General features: G+C 41.1%; 2 protein-coding genes across 2 annotated transcripts; both read left to right on the top strand.

The window, feature by feature from the left end:
- The first annotated feature begins 1,018 nt into the window (after window positions 1-1,018).
- On the top strand, window positions 1,019-13,425 carry LOC136694904 (H-2 class I histocompatibility antigen, alpha chain-like). The gene is made up of 8 exons (XM_066668732.1): window positions 1,019-1,035; window positions 3,681-4,043; window positions 9,725-9,991; window positions 10,269-10,544; window positions 10,765-11,049; window positions 11,767-11,895; window positions 12,690-12,758; window positions 12,982-13,425. Exons 2-8 carry the CDS (start codon window positions 4,004-4,006, stop codon window positions 13,047-13,049), a joined length of 1,134 nt encoding a protein of 377 aa, XP_066524829.1. The 5' UTR covers window positions 1,019-1,035; window positions 3,681-4,003; the 3' UTR covers window positions 13,050-13,425.
- Window positions 13,426-13,533: 108 nt separating this feature from the next.
- Window positions 13,534-14,702, top strand: LOC136694905 (sericin-2-like). Its single transcript, XM_066668733.1, has 3 exons — window positions 13,534-13,538; window positions 13,855-13,950; window positions 14,102-14,702. Exons 1-3 carry the CDS (start codon window positions 13,534-13,536, stop codon window positions 14,700-14,702), a joined length of 702 nt encoding a protein of 233 aa, XP_066524830.1.
- Window positions 14,703-17,843: the final 3,141 nt, after the last annotated feature.

Here is a 17,843-nt window from a genome sequence, read left to right on the forward strand (position 1 = left end):
TGGGTGCTCCGGTTTCCTCCCACAGTCCAAAAACACACATTGGTAGGTGGATTGGCGATTCAAAAGTGTCCGTGTGAGTGAATGTGTGTGTCTGTCTGTGTTGCCCTGTGAAGGACTTGCGCCCCCTCCAGGGTGTATTCCCGCCTTGCGCCCAATGATCCCAGGTAGGCTCTGGACCCACCGCGACCCTGAATTAGAACATGATACGAGTGTAAAACTGCTGTAACATCCTGTAAAACCCACTGAGGTCATCAAACACATAACTTCCTCCCAGTGTAAGGTGGTGTTATATTTGTGGTGGCATTATTTAACACACACTCTTTGTGTGTAAATCAGGATTGTAGACTAAAAAAGGACTGTAAATCAGGAAAGTACACACTCACAAACTATCCCATGTCTAATGTAAAACGGGGAGCAAAACAACGCATGATTTCTGGCTTGAAACTAAATATTTTTTTTATTTTTTCCATGAATTCCTTTTGTTTGTAAGTTTTTCTCTCTGAACTCTTTTACATTAAAACCCCCCTGGTTCACTGTTAATCTTTTTACATTGTGCTGAAATTTAGTAAAACAAACATCCTGTGCCTGTGATGCTGTGTGAACAGTAATTTATCAGCAGTTTTGTGACCATTTATAACTTTTAGTCTGTTGCCAGTTACACTATAAACACAGAACAAATCCAAAATAATATCCTACTGTATACGTACAGCACACAGACACAGAACAGTTCACCACATATTACAGATGAAATATATACTGAGTGTGAAGAGCATCAGAGAGACACAGTGAAAGGTAAAAGATGAGTGACAGCAGTTAATAACCACAGTGTAACACAGAGGACTGCAGCAGTGCACAGTACTGCACTAAGAGAACGGAACAAATCTATTTTAGTAGAATTCACCAAAAGTAGTTAAGAAGAGAATACAATTGCCTGTGGTTGTACAGTCACCTGCTGGTCACAGAGGAGTATTACATGTTTATTAAAGCAGCCTCCTAAAGTTCAGTTCACTCCAGGTTTGAAGCTGAGAGGATGTGGTAAGTTCAGACGTCTTCTCCGTTCTGTTTAAGAGTTTAAAGATTTTTTAAGGTAATTATCACCACAGGAAATAGTTGTTTGTTTTATTGGTACTGCTTGGTTTGTTATTAAAATCGTTCCAAATTAGGAGCTGTATTTATTCAGTCACAAATAACTACTCTCATTGAGCACCGTGTGTCTAACTGCTGTGTGAGTCTGATCTGATCTGTTTGGTGTCTTATAGCTGTTAAAGTGAAGAACAACACTGACTAGCTGCTCTTTATCACTGATTGTACACATTTTTCCACATTTCTTTAAACACTGAGGTGATGTGATTGATACAAAGCTGAAAGTCAGTTAGATTAAAGTTTTCATATTGAAATGATTTCATGATTTCATATTGAGTGACTTGTGCTGTTAGAGATCTGTTTATTTCAACTGTCCTTAAAGTCACTGAGTAACGGTCGTGGACATTTCACTCATCTGCTGCTATCTTCAACCTGAATTAACAAATAAATGAAAAGATGAAGTTGAACATTAATGCTATGCTTGATAAACATTAAATTTTAAAACATATTACCTTTTCTATTATTGTTATTCCTTTTGGATTGCCAGATTTTAAACCTGTTTTTAAACTTTAAAATTATATTTTTAAAAAACCTGCTAACAATGGTTGGGGGGTTGGTGAGGGAGAGAGACACTGCAGTTCAAAGTGTATTTGTGCTGTAAACTGTAACTGGGTGTAACCATGATGTAAACAAGATATGTGTAAACAGTACACTCATTTTCATTCCAACAGACGTGTGTGTGTGTGTGTGTGTGGTCTCAAGGAGTCTGATAGCATGTGGGAAGAAGCTGTTACGGAGTCTGGATGTGAGGGCTCGAATGCTTCGATACCTTTTTCCAGACGGCAGTAGGTTGAAGAGTGTGTGTGATCTCCCACAATGCTGAGTGCTTTGCGAGTGGTGGCGATGTCTGTGATGGAGGGAAGAGACACACCGATAATCTTCTCAGCTGTCCTCACGATCCGCTGGAGGGACTTGTGGGACTTGATGTGATTAATTATGATGCCAATCAACCTTTATAATAATCAACCTTCAAACAACCCTGAAGTTTGCATGTACACTATGTTCCACATAGTCCCCCACGCAAATACAAAAGAGAGGACTAAGGAAAATAGTGCTCAAATGGAAAACATTTCTCCCTCCTCAAACTTTTGGTTCCTTGTGAAGTGTTGCACCAGTGTCTGTGGTTCCTTTTCCTCCAGCTTCAATTCCTGTGCTGCAGTAAGTTATGCAGAAATGAACTTGCTGTGCATAAGGAGATGAACTCAGTTAGATTGGAGAAGTAGTATCTCTAGATGTATTTAGGGACATTTAATAGATATATTGAACTACACTCTGAGAGCAAAAGGGTGACTTGACCTAGCTATTTGCAAGATATTATGCTGACAATGGGAGAAGTAAGAGGGCAGTTCATAACAGAAAGATGTATGGCTTAATTTGCCAGTATTGGGAGTGTCTGGGCTTTGGGCAATGAGGCATGATGTAATAGTAACCAAATGGTAAACCTGACAGTTGGTGTACATGACAAGGATCCTAGAAGCTGTTGCAAATGTATGAACAGATGAGATTTGACTTTTCCAGAACGCACAGATTGCCAGTCCGCCCCTGATATCCACCCAGTGTTATATATAGGTGGGGTTGTGTTTGTGGTGGCGTTATTTAACGCACACTCTTTAACGTTGTAGTTAGACCAAGTTAAACTCAGTTTGATGACATCACAACCCTGTGTCTAATTTCCATATAAAACTGATGAAAAATATAAAAATTAATTAAGAAATAATTAATTAAAATGAGAATGAATGTGTCTCAAAAGTGTCCGTAGCTGTGAGTGAATGTGTGTCTGTGTGTGCCTGTGTTGCCCTGTGAAGGACTGGCGCCCCCTCCAGGGTGTATACCTGCCTTGCACCCAATGATTCCAGATTCTGGACCCACCGTGACCCTGAACTGGATAAGGGCTACAGATAATGAGTGAATGAATGAATTAATTAATTCAATGTTTCATTAAAAAATTACAATTATGTAAAAGCTTAAATAATTGTATGTGTTTTGTTGAATCGTAATTTAAATGGTCATTTAAAATATATACATTTTATTATTTAAAAAATTAAATTAATTAATTAACTGTTTATATATATATATATTTCTTGTGCCTTGAACCATGAAATATTTAAATTTGTCAACATCACCCATCCTCCGTCAGTGGGCGGGGCTAACTCCAATTGGCAAGACAGGTTGTTCATGTACGGCATATTTATCACACACTGTGACCGAGTGGGGTCCAGTGTTTCAGCGCTGACCCTCGGGGGATTTTGTAGTGATTTTGATCAGTGACAGTGTTAATAATCTCACTGATACTGATACTGAACTGTGCACTATGTGACTTTTCTGTGAGAACACAAACAGAGCTTGATTCAGCAGATACTCAGTATTAAAGAACAAGGATCAGAATGAAAGGAAATCAGACCTTGATCAGTTCATCTCTGTTTGAGCGTCTGGAGCTGAAACATGGCTCAGGTTTGAGTGTAAAATACTGTAAAGTGTGTAAAATATATTTATTAAATCCATCTTTATCTAATCCCTTTATTCTCTGTTCCCCACAGGTATCCACTCTCTGTTTTACCTCTTCACCGTCCAGTCTGAAGACTCCTCACACAACATCTACCAGTTCAGTGTAGAGACTCTACTGGACGACACACAGATGGACTCCTACAGCAGTCGGGACGGTATCAGGACTCCTAAACAGAGCTGGATGAAGGAGATAAAAGAGAGTGAGTGGAGAACAGGAACTGAGAAACTGAAGTATGAAAGACAGTGGGTGAACGAGGTTCTTCAGTTACAGTTGGAGGTCTTCAAACATGAGGAGGAGTTGAAATCTGAAGAAGGTCCAGATCCTGCTCTGAGTTGTCAGGACTGTCGGAGGTGAATGGAGATTTATTTACAGTACAGTCCTCAACACACACCCAGTGAGTATCTAGAAATTTGACATAATCAGAGTCTGGGATTTCACTATCATTAATAACAGCAGGAGTAGAGTCGTGGAGCAGACGGCGTGGTTGTAGACGTCCTGAATAGAGCTGCATTCTAATGCAAGGGGAGGAGGGGGCCACAAGGTGTGGCAACACACATGCATCCTGCTGAACAAATTTATTTAGTGACTGGCACTGAAAGAAAGTGATCACAAGTCAGTTCTGGAGAGGAACTCTATTGGTGTTTGGGTCTGTGATCCCCCCCACTGTTCAAACACAGTACAGTTCACACAGCTCAGACCTATACTCCACTGGACCTCAGCATTCTTCCAAAAATCTCCATGAACAGAGTAATGGAGTAAAACCAGAGGAAATACTGATATATTTCAAGATGAACACCGTTTAGCAGCAGGACGACAGGACGGATCTAGGGATGGATAATTTTCTCCTGAACAGGTGAGAGCAAGGCGTTTCATAAGAGCTATAAAATAAGGGCTGTGTTTCAAAAGCTAGTGCAACAGAGAGTGAGAAGCTGGTGATTAACACCAACATTAGCCTCAAACGGACCCATATAAGGTGGAACTGAACCTTGGGCACAGACAACTTTCTCCATTCTGTCTGCGGGTGTGTAACTGTTCCCTATTCACTAAAGGCCACTGTTCTGGGGTTCCACCATTTTATAGTAGTGTATGAAAACATAGTGGACAATTTTGAGTGCACTCGAACAATCCCACAATGCACCACTACAAGTAGCTGACGTTAGCAGATAATGGATACCCATAATGCACAGTGCGGTTTGGTAAAAACCCTGACGTAGGCTGTGTCTGAAATGAGCGGGATGCTGTCTACTAAGGCAGTATTCTGAGGGAGGAAGGCACTGAGACCTGTCTGAAATAAATGATTATATAGCTGCTGTTTGTTTCTGTCCAGTATCTTCAAAGTTGTAATTATTTTGGTGCTCACTAAAGGTGAACCAGAGTCCTGGTAACGGGCTGAATTTTTTCTGCTTTTAAAGTCTGTCTCTAATGCGTCTCTATGTCTAATCTCTAATGTTACAAACACTGTAATTTCTAAATACTGCCTTGAAAAGGCACTGACTTGTGAGACAGAAGACAGAAAGGCACTGAGGCACTGCCTTCTGTTTCAGACAGAGCTGTAGTGTCTAACATCATTCACTCCCCTCCTGAATTCAGTTCATTATAATAGTGCACTACATAGCGATTAGTGAATAGGGAGTCATTTGGGACACAGTCCATATCTCCCTCCTCCACAGTCTTCTTCAGGGCAATATTTTTACTGAAAACACAATAAAGGCATTTTTAACTGCCAGGAGTTACATCATATTGTTAATTTAATAAAGATTTCATTGACAAATTTTAAACCATTCACACGATGTACAGTGTTTGATTTGAAAAGCTGTGCCGCTTCGTGAGCCGCTGATCTCCAACTAATTTTACCGAGCAGCCGGGGCCATGATTTACAGACGCTGGGGATGTCTGCATGTCACTCTGTGTGTGTTCACTGCCCCCTAGTAAACTACATTTAACCCACAGTGAACACACACACACACACACACACACACTAGTGTGTGTGTGTGTGTGTGTGTGTGTGTGTTCACTGTGGGTTAAATGCAGAAACGCTTTGTTGTACATTGTTCAATAACAAACAATTGCACATTTGCATTTTTTCCACCAAATATTAATATTTATTACAACACAAAAGACTGTCATCCATGTTTTTCATGTCCACATCAATATCCGTATCGATAGGTGGGGCCATGTCATGAACACATTCTAGAATTTCAGCTCCAGAAACTAACGGAAGTATTGCTAACATTAGCTAAGATAGCCGTCCTTTTGTTGTGTAAAGAACGGCTGAACGTTCAGGAAATACGGGTTGGTTTTTCTTGTCAAAGGGGAATATTACTTGATTTTCATCCACAATCTGACACAGTGAAGATGGTTTTCAGTAAAGCGTTAGTTTTATTCCTGCTGCTTCTCTGTAACCTTGTCGTTCATGGAGGTGAGTCTCAGTTCTGTAAGAGTCTGTGAGACTCGAGGTGAAGGCCTGGTGTCACTTTACTAATCTACTGTGTATAAAATACAGTGTAAATAATGTAGTGTTGTGGAGGTGAGTCTCAGTTCTGTAAGAGTCTGTGAGACTCGAGGTGAAGGCCTGGTGTCTCTTTACTAATCTACTGTGTATAAAATACAGTGTAAATAATGCAGTGTTGTGGAGGTGAGTCTCAGTTCTGTAAGAGTCTGTGAGACTCGAGGTGAAGGCCTGGTGTCTCTTTACTAATCTACTGTGTATAAAATACAGTGTAAATAATGTAGTGTTGTGGAGGTGAGTCTCAGTTCTGTAAGAGTCTGTGAGACTCGAGGTGAAGGCCTGGTGTCACTTTACTAATCTACTGTGTATAAAATACAGTGTAAATAATGAAGTGTTGTGGAGGTGAGTCTCAGTTCTGTAAGAGTCTGTGAGACTCGAGGTGAAGGCCTGGTGTCACTTTACTAATCTACTTTGTATAAAATACAGTGTAAATAACGAGGTGTTGTGGAGGTGAACGTTACACAGTGTTAACGACTCTCAGTATCACAGCTAGCGCTGATTAAAGTGACGCAGTGTCGATGATGAAACTGCAGTTTTATTGTTGATAGAGAATTATTATTGTTTATAGAATCGAGCGTTATATTAACTATTCACCGATAAAACACAGTGTGAGTGTTAAAATCTATTAATGTTGGGTCCAGTCTGAAAAACGGACAACTTTTCTCATAAACCACTGGGTGAAGAACATTCACCTTCCTGACGGACACTTAAAGAGAAATAAAGACGTAGCTTTTTATTCCAGAACTTCAGATGAATGTACAATGGCTAATCATTATTATTAAAAATAGGATAAATATCTTCAATTATTATTAATAATTACAAATGTAAGTAATTGCATGTATGTAATATATGCATTATTAATAATTATTAGGATTATTATTAACTAGTAGGAACATTTTATTAGAAGATGTTGATCCTCTCAGACAGATGTGCTAGTCATTATTGAATTACTTGTATTTAATTATCTCCAGACACATCTGCTATGTTATGAATGGTTATAAATGGTCAATTACACAACATTAGTTAGATATGAAGTGTTATTGTTATTAATAAAGAGGAGCTGCTGAAATGCACTACTTTTTAATTCTCTTATAAATGTTATAATTGTATCTGTTTGATTTAAGGCTTAATTCTTCCAGGTAAAGGTTTATTTCACATGAAGGTACATAGTCCATTTCCCGTGACCAGTACAGGTCTGAGATATTTGGGAACAACACTCACCGCTGAGCTGAGATATTTATATAGGACCGACTATTTCCCTCTGTTGGAAACAAGTCAATAAATCTGAGAGTGATCCGGTTTACCCTTCACTCTTTTGTTGTAGGATTAATGTGATCAGGATCAGTGTTCTGACCGGACTGATTTATTTCATCTAAATCTTCCATGTCACGTCACACAAAATGTTTATTTAATAATTTAATAGAAACATTTGGGGACAATAGAAAAGCTCAGTAAAGATTTTCCACACTCTTAAAACCTAAATCTTTGGGAGGTGCATCTTCTCCAAACCTGGATTATATATTTTGGTCTGCTCAGATAAAACAGGTGTGTAGTCGGGTTATGAACAGAACTCACTGTGGTCCACCACTGAATCATCCTGGACATTTCTCTTCACTTTATTTATATTTATCAAAAGACACTGCATTTCTCAGAAAACGTCACAGTATTTAATATATCACTTACTCTGAGTGAGTCCCTAATTGTGTTTCTGTAGTCCACACTCTCTGAATCCGGACTCTTACAGATCAGTAGTAATGGGCTTTGAGATGAGAAATCAAGGGCCTAATAGATTTTTCTAGTTCATTCACAGATACGAAATTAAATGTATTAATTATATAATAATGACCAGTCAGACTGGAACTCTCACTACTCATTACAGCTCAACTCTTGTCAAAACACGTACTGAACTTGGGACTCAGAGGAATTCACAATCTACAAATACAGGGTTTAGAACTGTAGCAGGAATAACACGTACCAGACTTAGCAGAGAGCATAAGACAAACAGCTCCTTGTATAGCGCCCTAGACAAAGGCAAAAATGGCTGCCAGGAGAACAACAAGCAATTAGAACTGGAGCGAGAGTGACCTCTGGAGGCGTGGAGGGGAGTCCCTGGGCACATATCTGACACTACCTCGTTATGGTTTGTGTGGGAAGTCAAAAGAATTTAACGTATGGTCCCTCAGGTCTTTTTGCAATATCCTGATGATTTTAGCCCTTTTTAAGTTGTTTATGAACACAAATATAGAACAACGACATGTGTTCATTTAACAAGCCTCTATTCATTAGTCTACATTTCAATATAAGAATCATCCGTGGTGTTTGTAAATTACTCAGTAGATACACCATCACACACTGGGTCAGAGTTTTTGTTGTCTGTTTGTTTTCTTCAGAAATCATTCGATATTCTCTCTAACATTTAATTCTGATTAGTAACGACTCTAGTCTTATTTATCAGTAATATTAGTCTTTCTAGACAAAGCTGAATTGTAGAAATGTAAACATATTTCAGAGCTCTGAAACTGCACCTGTCCTGTATTCATATTATTACTAGTCAAAACTTAATTAGAGAGATATTTAATTAGCATTTTACTAATTGTAATTTCATTATGGATCTGTGACTTGGACTTTTACTGTTCAGAATTACATTGTACACTGTAAAAAAAAATCCATAAAAATTACGGTAAAATACTGGCAGCTGTGGTTGCCAGAATTTCACCGTAAAATATACGGTCACGTTTTTGGCATTCATAAATTTTACATTTAAGGACTGTTTTGTTTACAGTACATTTCTGTTAAAAAAACATATATACACTTTAAAAAAACATCTTATTTACATGAAAATAACAAAGAAACATTGTTTTGCTATAAAATTAAGGTGTAAATTGTGTGACAAATTAGAGAAAGGAGACTGAGATATAGTCATATTTAGATAAAGCCAAACTGCATCCTGTATTCAGCCCTTAAAAGGACATATTGCTGAAAGGACTAAAGAAATATTCGGTGTCTGGGTGCCACACGCGGAACACAGGCTGATGGTAAACTTTCCTGACCAACACACGTTTTGACATAATATGCACAGAAACACAAACACACACACAGTGATCACCCCGATGCAACCCAAAATCAGTAAGTCTCAAAGACAGAAAAAACAAAGAAACTCTGAAAATCAAAGAAAATATGGAGAAGCAAAGCATGCTGGGATCTCCCTAATGAGTCTCGGCTCCTCCCAGTCCTTGGACACTTGAACCGCCACTAAGAGTTTGTGTGTTTAACAGTGAAATAATGTATATTTTACAGTAAAGAGATGTAAAAATATTGTAAAAAATTTTGGCTGATAAAAGTATTTACGGTATTTCACTGTTACAGAAACTGTTTTCAACCTTTTAGAGTTTACAGTCATTTACTGTCATGATTTTACAGTTTTCCACTGTAAAATTCACAGACATTTTTTACAATGTAGATCTCTGTAATTACAGTTTTCCTTTACATTCTACAAAATGAAGGTAATTTAATCAGCATTTTTAAATGATTAATTATATGATCTATTAATTTTCTGTTCCCCACAGATAAACACACTCTGTTTTACCTCTTCACCGTCCAGTCTAAAGACTCCTCACACAACATCTACCAGTTCAGTGAAGAGACTCTGCTGGACGACACACAGACGGACTCCTACAGCAGTCGGGACGATATCAGGACTCCTAAACAGAGCTGGGTGAAGGAGATAGAGGAGAGTGTGTGGAGAACAGGAACTGAGAAGATGAAGTATGAAGGACAGGAGATGAACAAGGTTCTTCAGTTACAGTTGGAGGCCTTCAGACACAATGCGTCAGGTGAGAATATTAATGTATCTCTTAATTTATGATTTCATAATCTTCATGAAGAGAAGAGTTTGTAAATCCTACTTTTTAAAGAAGCTGTAATTGAGAAAGAAATGGTGAAGGTCCTGAACCTCACCATAACAGAGTCTACCTTAGGCCTGAGTGCATTAATGTGTGAAGAATGGGTAATGAGTGCGGTGTTCAACAGGGCCTGGGTTTAGTGTCTGTGTGCAGCTGATTGTACAGTGTTGAGGGTGTGGTGATGATTCCAGGTCTTCTCCTGTTTCAGAGCGTCATGTTCTTCAGTGGAGAAACGGCTGTGAGGGGGAAAAGCTTCCTGACGGCTCAGTGTCAACTTTAAACTGCATTAATGAATACGGCTACGATGGAGAAGATTTAATGTCTTATAACTGGACCTCGAGACAGTGGTCAGTCTCAGTGAAGGAGGCCCAGGAGACGGTGGAGAAGTTTAATTCTGGAAGTGGTCCAGATCCTGCTCTGAGTTGTCAGGACTGTGTGAATTGGATGGAGATTTATTTACAGTACAGTCCTCAACACACACCCAGTGAGTATCTGGAAACTTGTCGTAATCAGAGTCTGTGATTTCATTTTCCACCAAACAAACCACTTTTGTTTAGAAATTAGAAAACACAGCTCTTTACAAAAGTATCACTAGGAGATAAATACACACTGAAACAGTGAACACATTTCTTTCTGAAGATGAGATTTAAAAATGAATTCTGTCTGAGTGTTAAAGTGTGTATCTACACTTTTCCTCTCTGCAGCTGTTCCAGATGTGTATGTGTTTGTGAAGAAATCTCAGACTGAGTCCAGCAGACTGACCCTGACCTGCCTGGCCACGGGCTTCTACCCCAAAGACCTGAAGATGAGACTGAGGATATTCACCACTTCACTCCCTGATCATCTACTAACATCCTCAGGAGTCAGACACAATGGTGATGGAACCTACCAGCTGAGGAAGAGTGTGGACGTCCAGGAGGAAGATGCAGCAGGATACGACTGTTATGTTTCTCACGTCTCCTTCAGTGAAGCAGTAATTACACCATGGGGTAAATATATCTGTGTTTGTAACTGTAAACCCTGCCACAACGGCAGATGTGTCCACACCACACTAACAATAACCTTCATTCCTGTAGGAAACGGGTGACGAGATCAAAACTTCACTGTGTTTCTCCACTTTAATCAGTATTAACTTCTATAATTATTGGTAAAACGCCACATTACACATGTGTTCTGTCTGATACAGTTCCAGTTCCACTGTGTACAAAAGGTTTTAGACTCCTTTCAGTGTCTCTTCTGAAGTCAAGGCTGTTAATAGTGCAGTAAAATCAGCTGATCCTGGCTGTTAGGACTCGTGCTGATGGGTTCAGATCTAGTTAATGTTCACTTGATGAACTCTTGAAGCAGTTTTCCAGTTTAATTCTGGTGCAGGTCTCAGTGTTGTTCTTGTGCTTGGCGACTGTATCCTCACCTGGAACAATAAAAACAGGTAAACCAGGCTGTTTATAGAGTGAGAGGAAGAAGAACACCACTGAAGTTCTAGAGTCTGAGCTCAGATCCATTTTCTCTACACTGAGTTATTGGAGCCTTTATTAGGACGTTATTGTAAGATCCATGATGTTCTCACTCCAGCTCATTTAAACACTGATCAGGGGTCAGTCAGTCAGTGACTCAGTAAGAGTCGTCAGCTCCTGTAGACAGACTCATAGTGCAGGAAACATTTAGTGCTGGGATGGGACTGATTCTCACCACTGCTCTGTTTACAGACGGAAGATGCTCCAACTGCAGGAATAGTCTGAGTCCAGGAGAGAGAGGAGGAGTGATTGTGGGAGTGATCTCACTGGTTTTACTGGGTTTAGTCGTCTTTATTCTTTTTAGGAGAAGAGGGAGGACTGGTGAGTACAGACCACATCCACAGACTCTGCTCAAAGACACACAGTAAACACTGAAAATCTACTAAAACATGCAGTTTTCACGTAAACGGCTGTGAATCGTAGAGAAAGTCAGCTCAGAGCCCCTTCTCTGACTCAATAAAACCAATAACTCAATAAATCAACCTCTTAAACACCCCTCGACTAACATCACAGAGGCCCCGAGCATGCTGGGAGATCCCTGTGAGCCCCACAGCCCCTCCCACACTCAGCACTGCCACAGTATGATGTAGGAGCTGTAGGAGAGGAGTTTTAGAAATAAGGACAGGGCGAGTTAAAGCACTTTAATGTAAATCTACTCACTTACAGACGCCTGAATGGATAATGTTTTTAATTTATCCAGCGTGTCATTTTAAACAGTGTAAAGTTCAGCTGAAATCAAACCACCTCAGTACTGTTTCATCACCATGGAAACTCTACTGAGTTCTGTTCAGTGTTAACAGTTCATATTCATTATTCAGTAGATATTATTTCTCTTTTACATTGTGTCAGACCTGGTTTCTCCTCTGTAATAAATGAGTGTAAACACAGGTCTGAGAGAAACACTGTAAATCTACAGGACTTTACACTGGCTCTGTGTAGGGCACTGTTTTATCAGGGGAATATTAATCTGACGTCTCACTTTAACTCTTCTCAGGGTCAGTGTGTCTCCTCTTTCTTCCTCTTAGTTTATTTCAGGGTTGTGGTGGTAACAGAGTGAACAGAGAAACCCAGAGTGTGAGCTTGTGTTTTACTTTAATCTTGTGTGTGTTTAACAGACTGGAGACGTGATGGAGGATCAGATCCAATCAGAAATGACCCTGAGGGATATTCTCCAGTTCCTACAGGTGAGTTAGTTTTGTAGATCTGGAGATCTGAACCACACCTTTTCAGCTTCTACCAACACGTACCACAGTAACACACCAGAGGGAGTGTTATACTGTGAGAGACGAGTACTGTCACTCGTAGAGTAACTCTCAGCCAATCACATTACAGAGAAATAACATGTAAAATACCACACAGTGACTTTACTCTCAGACACTTTACTCTGTTTATTCTTTTATTTTTCAGAAGATGGACAAGGGAACATAACCATAATGGAGGTGGTAACAGAGACCAGAACGGAGACAGTAACCTGATGATAATGACCTAGGTTCCACAGTCAGATCATATACAGTTGAAGGGGGGAGAGTGTGTGGTGTTTTCTACAGCGTCCAAACCACACTCTTCTCTGACTGTGGGATCAGTGTGAACGCTCAGTGAGCTGCTGTCTTCACTGTAGGACTGACTGATCTGAGACCAGTGCAGCTGCTGAGAGTTTACAACATCTAAATCTGTACAAACCCATCCTTACTGTAAGGGGCCGAGCGGCTCGCCCTCCCCCCGCCACCAGGGGGAGACAGAGCTGACACTCAGACTGATTTAAAGCAGCAACAGGTCATTTTTACCAACAGAGAACAGTAAAGAGTTTATGACAGTGATTGTTTATTATTTTTACCTTTTTCTCTGAAGCTCAAACTCACAGGAGGTGAATACTCCCTTTAACACATTTAACACATGGTCTGGTTGGACTCGTCTGTGCTTTTTGAAAAACATATTCTTGTTTTAGAGAGGAGACAGGACATGAGGTGGGTCTGGGTCTGGTGGAAGGAGATGAAGGGGGTTGAAGTCATATTAGATCTGTCTCTACTACACACGGGTGAACTTGGACTTTCTAGAGCCCCAGTCAAAGATAATGTCATCATTTTACACTTTACCTTTTCACTGAGGCTTCTTCCTTATTCAGGACACAAGGTGGGGCCATAGGACAAGTTACAGCTTTAATATACACTCAGCCAAAGACACTGAGGTTGTGTCTGAAACGAGTGGAATGCCGTCCACCGCCTGCTGATGTTTGTTTGTCCTTTGCTGCCTTAAAATACCCATAATCCTGTGCATCAGTAGGGTCAACAGCAGCGTTAGTGAGTCCTTGGGACAGAGGCAGCTTTCTCTGACAGGACGAGGAGCGTTATCAAAAAGAGCTGACCACACTGAGAGCAGGTGAGAGAATTACAGAAGAACAGGGAGAAGGACAGAGACAACTACAAAAGGAGATGTCTGCACTGAGAGAGGAGCTGAGACACAGAGACAGTACAGAGTCTGAGAGGTCAGATACACTCCTTTAATTAACACCAGAGTCCTTTAACAACAGAGAGCTGAAAGAACTCCCTCCAGCTTTAGTCCTCACCTTCAACCCCAACCAGCACGCAGCAGTGTCTTCCAACTCCAACCACCAGCTCTCAGCATTGTCCTCCAACTCCAACCACCAGCTCTCAGCGGCGTCCTCCACCTCCAACCACCAGCTCTCAGCGGAGTCCTCCAACTCCAACCACCAGCTCTCAGCGGCGTCCTCCACCTCCAACCACCAGCTCTCAGCGGCGTCCTCCACCTCCAACCACCAGCTCTCAGCGGCGTCCTCCACCTCCAACCACCAGCTCTCAGCGGAGTCCTCCACCTCCAACCACCAGCTCTCAGCGGCGTCCTCCACCTTCAACCACCAGCTCTCAGCAGTGCCCTCCATCTCCAACCACCAGCTCTCAACAGCGTCCTCCACCTCCAACCACCAGCTCTCAGCGGCGTCCTCCAACTCCAACCACCAGCTCTCAGCGGAGTCCTCCAACTCCAACCACCAGCTCTCAGCGGCGTCCTCCACCTCCAACCACCAGCTCTCCGCAGCGTCCTCCACCTCCAACCACCAGCTCTCAGCGGCGTCCTCCACCTCCAACCACCAGCTCTCAGCGGTGATGACATGAGAAATGGGCTTCTAAATGTATCCAATGAAAAACATAGAGACTCACATAATCAGGAGCTGGGCCCAAAGTACTCTATAAAACTAAAAGGATATAAACACACATTACAAACATATACAAGATTCAAATATGACTGGGAGAAGTCAGTTAACTTAAATTAATTCTGTAACTGGACAAATTCTACACTAATCCATTGATAAATATATAACAATTAGAAATGTCTGAAAAACTACAAATCTTGGAAACACCACCAAACCATTGGACTTCCCAATTCCAGCTGAAGAACTAGAGAAAAACTAAAAGCAGGCCAAAAACTCCTGTGGCATTGACAGGGTGTAAAATGAAATTAGTGATGTCCCAGTCAAGTGTTTTTGTCCTGATCCTGATCTGAGTGTTTTAATATTGAGTATCTGCCCATAGAGTCCCAACCTTATATTATGTTTTCCTAGATAATACTGTTCCACAGTGCACACTTCACGTACAGTATAGTTACTAAATCAGCCCAGTGTTTCTGCTCAACACTGAATCTCTCATCAAGAAAGGAACTGCCTTCACCCAAGCTGCTGATAATAATATAGCTCACACATTGCAAAGTACATTTGTTAACTTCATGTGTTCATATTTGAAGCGGTTAGGTTTAAGGTTATAATTAGAGCGTTATTTTAATGCTTCACTGAACTCAGTTCTGCTCTGTTAGAAAAACAGTTATCCACATATGTTTGTTTGGGAACGCCAAGTGAAATGCATCACTGAAGTCATCTGTGCTGTGTTAGAAATAAGGGAAATGAAACTGTGGATGTCTCAAGGGAAGACCACACTGGTGTGTTTGGCCAACAAGGGTTTCCCCTCAGACTGGAAGCTGATCTGGAAGGTGGGTGTAAACCCTCTGACCTTGGGGTTCAGTCAGAGTTCTGTTCTTCTGCAGAAGAACACTGGGATGTACAGCTGGAGCAGCACCCTGACCCTCCAGGAGGACGAGTGGATGAAAACTCCAACAGAGTCCAGACTCCTGTCAGTAAAACACTGAAGAGAGATCAGTGCACTGGTCAGTGAGGGTCCACACCTGTGTTGGAGCTGATAGAGCTCCTCTTCATCTTCATTGTGTTCGAACATGTCTCTGATTAATGTGCAGATGTAATAATACTTTGCATGTAGTTAAAAGACCTCATTAGCATAAGTCTTTCTGTGATTATAATCCTTCATAAATATCTTCATAAAAGCCTAGGTATAGGGCCTTGAAAACAGTGTAATATTAATGGAAATGAATGTCATATTGTAAATTAGCTTTTAGGTTTCTTTTCTGTAATTCTGACAAACAAAACAGTCACATTTCAGTTTATGGCCAAAAATAAAAGGCAAACAATTTTCAAAACTAGAAACCTTCTAAAGGAAACAAATCTCCCTCAAGATAAACTGGGGTAAAGAGTAGAAAAGACAAGTGACACTGCACCCCACAGCACTAATGTCTCTTCATTTTTATCAATTCATTCTCTCAGTCATTGTCTGTAACCCTTACCCACTTCAGGGCACCAGTGGGTCCGGGGCCTGAATCACTGGGCGCAAGGCGGGAACACACACTGGATGGGGCACCAGTCCTTCACAGGGCAACACACACTCACACATTCACTCACAGACAGTCACCCAGAGGAAACACACACAGACACAGGGAGAACACACCACACTCCTCACAGACAGTCACCTGGAAAACAGCAGAACAAACACACACTGATTTCCAGATCAATGAGGAACTGCAGGAATTGGGTAAAAACACAGAACTCTGTTGTTTCTGAAGTTGGTCATAAACTTGTCCAGGGCCTCACTGCTCCCTAAAGACTGTTCCCAATGTTACAGCATTGTCCTGATAGAAGAGTGTCTCAGAGATGAGAGTTTTCTTCCTGATTAAACCACCACTGGAACAAACAAACCCACAAACTGCACGTCTGAGTGTCACTGACCTTTTCTCAAATGTAGGACACACACTTTACCTTCACCAGGGGGCAGCAGCTGGACTACCTCAGGACCATTTACAGTGGGGTTACTGTCTCCGTTACTGACTCCATTACGGACTCTGTTCCTGACTCCATTACTGACTCTGTAAATGACTCTGTTACAGACTCCATTGTCTGAAAAATAAAAGAATAAACAGTACTGTATCTGAGAGTAAAGTGACTGTGTGGTATATTACATGTTATTTCTGCCCTGTAATGTGATTGGCTCAGAGTTACTCTACGAGTGACAGTACTCATCTCTCACAGTATAACACTCCCTCTGGTGTGTTACTGTGGTAGGTGTTGGTAGAAGCTGGAAAGTTGTGGTTCAGCTCCAGGTGAATGTTACTGTAGTGAAGTGTCTCCAGAAAGTTAGTCTTTCTGAGGTGCATTAATGTGTGAAAAATGGTGTTCAACAGGGACTGGGTTTACTGTCTGTGTGCAGCTTTGTACAGTAAATTGGACCTAAAAACTCAGTATCCTTCAAAAAATCTCCATGGACAGAGTAATGGAGTAAAACCAGAGGAAATACTGGAGATATATTTCAAGATGAACACCGTTTGTCGCACCTTCCTCTTTATGATGTGCCAAATGTTCTCTACAGGTGAAAGATCTGGACTGCAGGCTGGTCATTTCAGTCCCCGGATCCTTCTCCTACGTAGCCATGATGTTGTGATTGCTGCAGAATGTGGTCTGGAATTATCTTGTTGAAAAATGCAGGGTCTTCCCTGAAAGAGATGACGTCTAGATGGGAGCATATGTTGTTCTAGAACCTGAACATAGTTCTCTACATTAATGGTGCCTTTCCAGACATGCAAGCTGCCCATGCCACAAGCACTCATGCAACCCCATACCATCAGTGATGCAGGCTTCTGAACGGAGCGTTGATAACAACTTGGGTTATCCTTGTCCTCTCTGGTCCGGATGACATGGCGTCCCAGTGTTCCATAAAGAACTTCAAATCGTGACTCATCTGACCACAGAACAGTCTTCCATTTTGCCACACTCCATTTTAAAAGACCCCTGGCCCAGTGCAAATGTCTGAGCTTGTGGAGTTTGCTTAGAAATGGCTTCCTCCTTGTACTGTAGAGTTTCAGCTGGCAACAGCAGATGGCACGGTGGATTGTGTTCACTGACAATGATTTCTGGAAGTATT

Source organism: Hoplias malabaricus, chromosome 4 (genome assembly GCF_029633855.1).
Source record: "Hoplias malabaricus isolate fHopMal1 chromosome 4, fHopMal1.hap1, whole genome shotgun sequence".
In the NCBI taxonomy this organism is placed as follows: domain Eukaryota; kingdom Metazoa; phylum Chordata; class Actinopteri; order Characiformes; family Erythrinidae; genus Hoplias; species Hoplias malabaricus.